Genomic DNA, 7,879 nt, shown 5'->3' with positions numbered 1-7,879 from the left:
CCTCAGCGCCGTAGCCTGCGACCAGCACCTGCACACCCCCAGGGACTTCTTCCTGCTGCACCTCTCCCTCACAGACCTGGGCTGCATCTGCACCACTGTGCCCAAAGCCATGCACAACTCCCTCTGGGGCACCACAACCATCTCCTACACAGGATGTGCTGCACAGCTCTTTTTCTTTGCCTTTTTCATGTCAGCAGAGTATTTCCTCCTGACCATCATGTGCTACGACCGCTACGTTGCCATCTGCAAACCCCTGCACTACGGGACCCTCCTGGGCAGCAGAGCTTGTGCCCACATGGCAGCAGCTGCCTGGGCCTCTGGGTTTCTCAATGCTCTGCTGCACACAGCCAATATATTTTCCCTGCCCCTGTGCCAGGGCAATGCCCTGGGCCAGTTCTTCTGTGAAATCCCTCAGATCCTCAAGCTCTCCTGCTCACACTCAGGCTACCTCAGGGAAATTGGGCTTATTATGGTTAGTGGCTGTTTATGTTTTGGTTGTTTCATTTTCATAGTTTTCTCCTATGTGCAGATCTTCAGAGCTGTGCTCAGGATCCCTTCTCAGCAGGGACGGAACAAAGCCTTTTCCACCTGCCTCCCTCACCTGGCCATGGTCTCCCTCTTTGTCAGCACCATCATTCTTGCCCACCTGAAGCCCCCGTCCATCTCCTCCCCATCCCTGGATCTGGCCCTGTCAGTTCTGTACTCGGTGGTGCCTCCAACAATGAACCCCCTCATCTACAGCCTGAGGAACCAGCAGCTCAGGGATGCCATAAGGAAAATGATGACTGGATGCTTTTCAGGAACAATACCCTCCTTCTTTTCTTCTGCCAAAAACACACTGTGTATCCCTTCGTTGGCCCAACCTGCCTTCTAAAGCTTTTGAGAGTGGCACTGGTGGAGTTTTCATGTGTTTTTTCCTCTTTTACTGTTCTTAACACAGAAATTTATTCTTTATCTCATACCTAATTCACTCTTTCCCTCTTTGTTTTGACCCACAATTGTGTAAATAAAATAAAACTCCTGTAGCAACTGTTTTGTCAAATATCCTGCCTTTGTTATTCTGTACATGAGGAATCCCAATCTTGGAGTATAATAAAGGACTTGAATCCTTTTTCCAGATTCTTGCTCCAAGAACTTCCCTGCAGCTGGAGGGCAGTGCCTGTGTGCAGAGGAGAAGGGGTAAAGAGTCCTGGGACAGGAGCACTGCCAGGGAGCAGCAGCTCCTGGGCTTTTCAGAGCTGCTCTTTTTCCACTGCCTCCCTCTCCTTTCTGCTCCTTGCCCAAGGCCTGAGTGCTCTGGTAGCTCAGTCACTGCTGGGGGTCAGTGCTGGGACCATGGGCAGGGACAGGCCCTGGCACTGCTGGCACAGGGCTGGGCTCCTTAACATCATTTCCATCAGGAAAGAGGATCCCCCTGGGCAGTTCCTGAAGACTCTGTTCTTTTTAAAAGGCTGGTGTAAAGAACAAGGCCACTTGCAGTGAACTCCCCCTGTGCCTGCCCAGCTCAGGGAGGGCTGGACCAGAGCCAGGGCTGGGCTTTCCAGGAGGGTGTCCTGAAGAACTCTGCAGCCCACAGGCTGGATGGAGTGGAGCCCTGCCCTGCCTTCTGTGCCATTGCAAACAGCCCATGGTCCTGCCCAGCTTGTTCTTGGCTACTGAGCCTTCCAGGGAGATGGAAGAGGGTGGAGAGGAGGGATCCTCATCCTGCTGGCTCTGCTTGCCAGCCTGACCAGCATGGCCAGTGCAGGCTCAGCCCAGGGTGCCACAGCCCCTCCCTCTGCAGAGCAGCCCCTCCAGCTCAGGACCCTGCAGGGATCCCAGGCTGGGATCTGCAAGTGGCCAAGGCAGCCTGGACACACTGCCCTGGGCAAAGGGATGTGCCTGCAGAAGAGCAAGGCAGCATTTCTGTGCCTGCATAGAGGAATCCCTGGCACAGAGAAAGCTCTTTCTGCAGCCCCCCTGGGGACAGGCTGCTCTGTCCCTGGGCCAGGACTCTGTGCTGGGCTGGGCAGAGGGGCTGGCACTGAGGGCACAGTCAGGCTGTGCTGGGCATCTCCTGCAGGTGACACCAGGGCTCCTGCAGTTGCCCTGAGCTCCATTTGCTGCTGCCATGCTGAGTTTCCAGCCCCTGAGCTGATGAGGATGCTGAGACTCCTCTCTGTGCCCCAGGAGCTTCCATGCCCTTCAGAGGGGCTGGGGCTGTGAGGGGAGTGCCCAGAGCTCTGCAGCAGATTGGGCTGCTCCACCAGTGTCCCGGTTTAAATGAGACAAAGGTCTTTTGCTGAGGATGGATGAGGAGAAAAAAGACCCAAACTTCCTTTTCTGAGCAATATAAACCCAAAATTAAGAGGCTCCGATTGAAGGAAAACAAATTATGGAAAAGAGAAAAATAACAGCCGTTTATTAAAAGGTATGTGTGTATTAACAGGAACACAAAAAAGAAAAAAAAAACAAACAAGTAAAACAACCAAACAATACCCCTATACCCATCAATAATCCCCTTCAAGAACAAAACTGATAAACCGGCAAAAGGGAAAATTAAATAGTTCAATTTTTAGCACCCTTTGGTACAGTTCCAGCCACAGTCAGCAGGGGGCGCCGTCGGGTCATTGGAGATGCAAATGTCCTGTACCATTCACCAGGTGGCGCTGTTGAGTTATCAAAGGTGCAGAACTTGTAATGTTCTATAGTAGTCACCAGGTAGCGCTGTTGGATCACTGGAGGAGTAGAACTTGTAATGTCCAGTGCCCGTTACCAGGCGGCGCTGTGAGATCCTTGGTTGCCGCCTGGTGGTGGGAGAGGAGGGGGTAAGGGGGAGGGAAAGAAAAAAAAACAGCAATAAAACAGAAAGTTCTCCCAATGGAAGAAAACTCACGACCTTCAGCTGGTGAGGATTTTGCGGTTAGCCAGGCCTGCAGCCAGCAAGAGCTTCGCTGAGAACAGCAGTAAAGACTCTCCTCCGATAGGAAAAAAATACAAAGAAGAACCAGGCAGTCTCTCCAGCTTGCCACAGCCTCTCCTCCAGGTCCCAGAGCAGAGCTCCAACCCCCCCAAACCCCACCTCCTTCCACCCACACATCCTACCCTTCCTCAATTCCTCCCCCTTCGTTGCTAGGAGATTAATGTCTCGGCCATTTAGGGATCAGGCCAATTCCTTTGTTTTTACCTGATGGCCCATTAACAGAGCACACACGCGGGGGGGGGGGGGGGGGGGGGAGGGAAGGAAAGAAAAATTCCTAGCTAAAACCAGAACAAGTCTTAAAAGCTGTGAAGACAAATAATGTTCTAATTTGCTGTTTTTCAAAATGTAAAACAATTCTTGCAGGTTGAAATACATGTCATACTACAGATATCTGACATCAATCTCTACAGATGTTAATACCGTGGTTTTGCCTGAGGTGTTAAACATGGGAGCAGGTCTATCTTCACAATTCCCAAGAGAAGAGATGGCAGAAAGCTGCCCTGCAGGTTGTATTTGAAGGAACAGGAAAAGAGACCAAAGGGAAGGGGTTTCTTTCCTGGAGGGCAGGGCTGTCGTTCGCTTGCAGGAGCCCCGCACTGAAATTGCCAGTCCAACTGCCAAACTGGAATCTGGACAAAGATTCCTGCCAGACAAAAGGTGCCAGGACAGAAAGCTCTTGCAATCCATGCAGTGCCCATAGCAGTCCAAGAACTTCACATCAGAGACATAAGGGCCTTCTTTCCTAGGGGAAGGGCAGTCATTCGCTTGCAGGAGCCCTGCGCTGTAATTGCCAGTGCAACTCCCAACGTTGAATACAGACAAAGATTCCTTCTAGACAAAAGGTGCCAGAACAGAACACTCTTGCTGCCCATGCAGTGTCAAGAGTGGTCCCCCAACTGCACATGAGAGACCAGGGGAAGGGATTTCTTTCCTGGATGGAAGTGCTGTTGTTTGCTTTTCAGAGCCCTGCACTGAACTTGACAGTGAGACTCCCAAAAAGAAATATTGTGAAATGTTCCTCCCAGACAAAAGGTGCCAGGACAGAAAGGTCTTGCTGCTCATGGAGTGCCCAGGGTGGCCCACAAACTGCACCTGAAACCCAAAGGTTACAGGCTTTCTTTCCTGAGGGAAAGGCCATGACATCATGAAGAGTCCCATGGCAGATGGGGGGGCTGCACTGTGACATCCTGTGACGTTGGTTCTTTGGTTTCCAGGGGCTATTCTGGAATGGAGAAAATGGGCTGTGACATCACAAAGGGGCCCATGGCACATGGGTTGGGCTGCACTCTGGGGTGTAAGGCATTGGTTTTTTGGTTGCTAGGGGCCATTCTGGAATGGAGAGGGTAGGCTGTGACATCACAAAGGGGCCCATGGCACACGAGTGGGGCTTCACTTTGGGGTTGTCAGGTGTTGGTTCTTTGTTTGCCAAGGGCTATTCCGAAATGGAGAGGATAGGCTGGATTTAAAACATCCACTAAAAACCACTACCTCCCCCTCCCTCTGCAAATTCATAGAGGAGGAAAAAAAAACAGCTGAAGATTCCTGAGTAGAGATAAGCGTGGGTAGAAAGTCACTTACTAATGAGCAAAACAAACTCAAAGTAGGGATAGTACTTAAATTTATTACTCACAGGATAAAAGCCAAAGAGCGAGAAATAAAACAGGCTGAAAAACACCTTTCCCCCACCCCTCCTTCCTTCTCAGCTCTCCCTCCTCCCCCCAGCGGTGCAGGGGGCCAGGGAAGGGGGTTGCAGTCAGGTGTTGTTTGAGTCCATCCCTCGGGCAGCAGCTCTTCCCATTCTGCTGTCCTGTGGGTTACTCTTTCCTGGGGTGCAGGGGGGTCTCTGCACCCCGATGCTCCCCCAGGGGCTGCAGGGCCCCAGCTCTGAGTCCTTCCTCTGCTCCTGGTGGGTCCCTCCTGCCCCTCCTTCTGCACTGCCCTTGGTGTCTGTGTTGTTATCCCATGTTCTCACTCTGCTCTTCCCAGGCTGGAATTTTTTCTGTGCAACTCTCGTCTCTTCTGAAATATGTTACCCCAGAGGTGTTACTGTCTCTCCTAAGTGGCTCAGCCTTGGCCAGTGGCAGGAACTCCATCCTGGAGCAGCTGGCATTGGCTCCAGGGCAAGCTTTTGGCAGCTTCTAACATAAGCCACCCCTGGAGCCCCCCCCGCTACCAAAACCCAGCCACAGAAACCCACTGTCTTGTGCAGCTCTTTCTCCAAGCCAAGCAGGTGGCAGTTGGTGCCAAGGAGCTGAAACCTGCAGGCCCAGCCTTTAGTGGAGGAAGCTCAGATTTGCCCAAGGCTGCTTTGAGTCCCAGGGCTTGGATGAGGGAATGGTGGGGTGGGAATAGGGATAAAGTCTGATGGATTGTCAGACAAAAAGGGTCTTGATTTTCTTATTTATTCATACTGAATTAGGAGGTGCTTGGGATCAATATCAACTGGGGATTGCTGATATCAATGTAAAAACAGGTAAAAAGCAAGTAGGTCCAAAAAAGACATCTTTATTTGTGGTTTTATTAATACAATACAATGTTCACTGAATGCACTTCTGAGATCTGTCTAATTAACCACAGAAGAATTGAAGACTTACAAGGAAATTATTCCCAGGAGTTTGTCTGGTTAAGATACCATCACTGAGAAGAGAGTGTGGAGGAATGAGCAGACAAGGACACCATCCCTAGGGCTGGGGAAGCAGGAACTCAGAGTCACTGGTTCCAGGTGGCAAATGGACTGTGGGATGTTTCTGTGAGAGCCCATAATGGCTGTGCTGCTTTCAGGGGGAGTCCAGTTAAATTTCTTCCCTGTGGCCAGTGCAGGGCTGTGTTTTGGATTTGTGTTGAACACAGGGTTGATAATCACGGAGTCACAGAATATGGTGAGTTGGAAGGGACTCCCAAGGATCATCCAGTCCAACCCATAGCCCTTGTGATGGTTCAGACTTGGTTCTCTGCCAAATGCCTGAACTCACAGTAATAACCCCTTATCCTGCCATTCTTTTCTTAGGGCAAAGATAAAAAAAAAAACTATAAAAATTGAAGAACTCAAAATCAAGCTAGTATATTGTTACCTAAATGGCTGTGGGGAAAAAAAAGACTCCAAGCCGAATTAGGTAGGAGATAAGATAAGGATACAAAGGCTTTAATGAGCCCCCAGGCTTTCTGGAATACCCCCAATTCGTGCTCCTGAATACAGGTGTTCACAGTTTCTATAATGATTTTCACCCAATCCCCGTCGGGTCACCACCCAGCTTCTGCCCCCGCCACGCCTCTGGGGGCGTTTTGGGACCCCCTCTTCCTCATCTTCATCTTCCTCAGAGCACATAATGTTCTTGGAGGCCTTCCAGAATCCTAGGCCTGAAGGTTGTTGCATCTATGACTGTATCTTCTTCCGTAGGGTTAGGATGTTCTTCTACAATTCTATCTTGAAAAAGAGACTAAACAGGTCAGTAGAATTAAGGGGAATTGATATGGGAATGGCTAACAGAGTTTACTATGTGTAGTTGGTGTGTTAAAGGGTAAAGGGATAATATGCTGCTACCCTAAAATCTACATTTACTACATAACTACTTCTAAGATCTACAAAAGTTAGAAAATCAAAACTCCAAGGTATCAATAAAAAAATATATATTTTACCTGTATTACAGTTATATACAATTAAAATGCTATGTACACTGTGAAGGGAATCTAAACACTCCCCAAATGGAAATGGAAAGGGGAAAAAGGGGCAAAAAGGGACAAAAACAGCATATACAGATATACACAACCAAACCCAAGAACGAGCAAAATAATTATACAAACCAAATCTCATCCCGTCCCTCAGAAAAGCAAGACTGGCAGACAAGGCCAGCACTCTCCAATCTTCCACATGGCAGACCAGCAGTCACTGCAGGCTCAGCCTCCAGATAAGCGAGACAAACGCAGTGACCACTGCTCCTGAACCTCACGGGAAGAGAAGAGAGCGAAGGCCTCTCCTCTCTTCTTATTTATGCCCTGATTTATGTAAAAATTGTATGGAATACTGAGAACATGACCACTTCTTGATTACAAACTGGTCACCAAGGAAGGCCTAGATTAAAACTACCACAGGACCATCCCCAAGGCTCACACCATGAGCCTGAGAGGATCATCCAAAACACTCCTTGAGCTCTGTCAGCCTTGGTGCTGTGCCCACTGCCCTGGGGAGCCTGTTCAGTGCCAACCACCCTCTGGGGGAAGAACCTTTTCCCAAGATCCAGCCTCACCCCGCCCTGACACAACTCCAGCCATTCCCTCAGTCGTGTCCCTGGTTCCCACAGAACAGAGCTCAGGACCTGCCCCTCCTCTTCCCCTGCCCAGGAAGTTGTGACTGCAGTGAGGTCTCCCCTCAGTGTCCTCTTTTCCAGCTGAACACACCAAGTGTCCTCAGTGTCCTCACACGCCTTCCACTCCAGGCCCTTCTTCATTGCCCTCCTTTGGACACCCTCCAATGGCTCAATCTCTCCCTACCATTGTGTGCCCACAAATTGCCCCAATGTTGAGGTGAGGCCACCCCAGGGCAGAGCAGAGCGGTAACATGGAAAGCACAGAAACTCGTGGCATCAAAGGGTCACTGTGACACTGTGGGAACTCATGGAATCAAGGGGCCATTGGGACACTGCAGAGCCTGGTGGAACCTTGTCTGGTGGGAAACACAAAGGGATATGTGGGAGGGTTTCACTGACAACCAGGAGAATTTTGGAGAGGGACCTTTACACACCCAGATCTTGGTGTGTCCACACATCTCTGCCTGGGTGTGGGTGTTGTTGCCTTAAGAGACCATGGAGAAAAAGACTCCAGGCCAATTTAGGTAGGAGATAAGATAAAGAGACCTGGTCCTTTAATGAGTTGTTAGGCCTAGAGGAACACATACCATGTGTGCCCCCCCAGACAGGGGTT

The 7,879-nt window shown here is 50.1% G+C and overlaps 1 protein-coding gene across 1 annotated transcript; it reads left to right on the top strand.

Moving 5' to 3' along the window:
• Positions 1-52: 52 nt before the first annotated feature.
• LOC114071286 (olfactory receptor 14J1-like) lies at positions 53-778 on the top strand (the record flags this gene model as incomplete). The annotated part of the gene is made up of 1 exon (XM_027909079.1): positions 53-778. A coding segment is annotated over one exon (726 nt), but the record flags the coding sequence as incomplete, so codon positions are not given.
• Between the last annotated feature and the right edge of the window lie 7,101 nt (positions 779-7,879).

This window comes from Empidonax traillii, unplaced genomic scaffold, assembly GCF_003031625.1.
Source record: "Empidonax traillii isolate 1590-97213 ecotype Southwest subspecies unplaced genomic scaffold, ASM303162v1 scaffold1941:size121899, whole genome shotgun sequence".
NCBI classification, from domain to species: Eukaryota; Metazoa; Chordata; class Aves; order Passeriformes; family Tyrannidae; genus Empidonax; species Empidonax traillii.
Note: the sequence above shows the minus strand (reverse complement) of the source record. Positions and strands in the feature narration are given on the sequence as shown.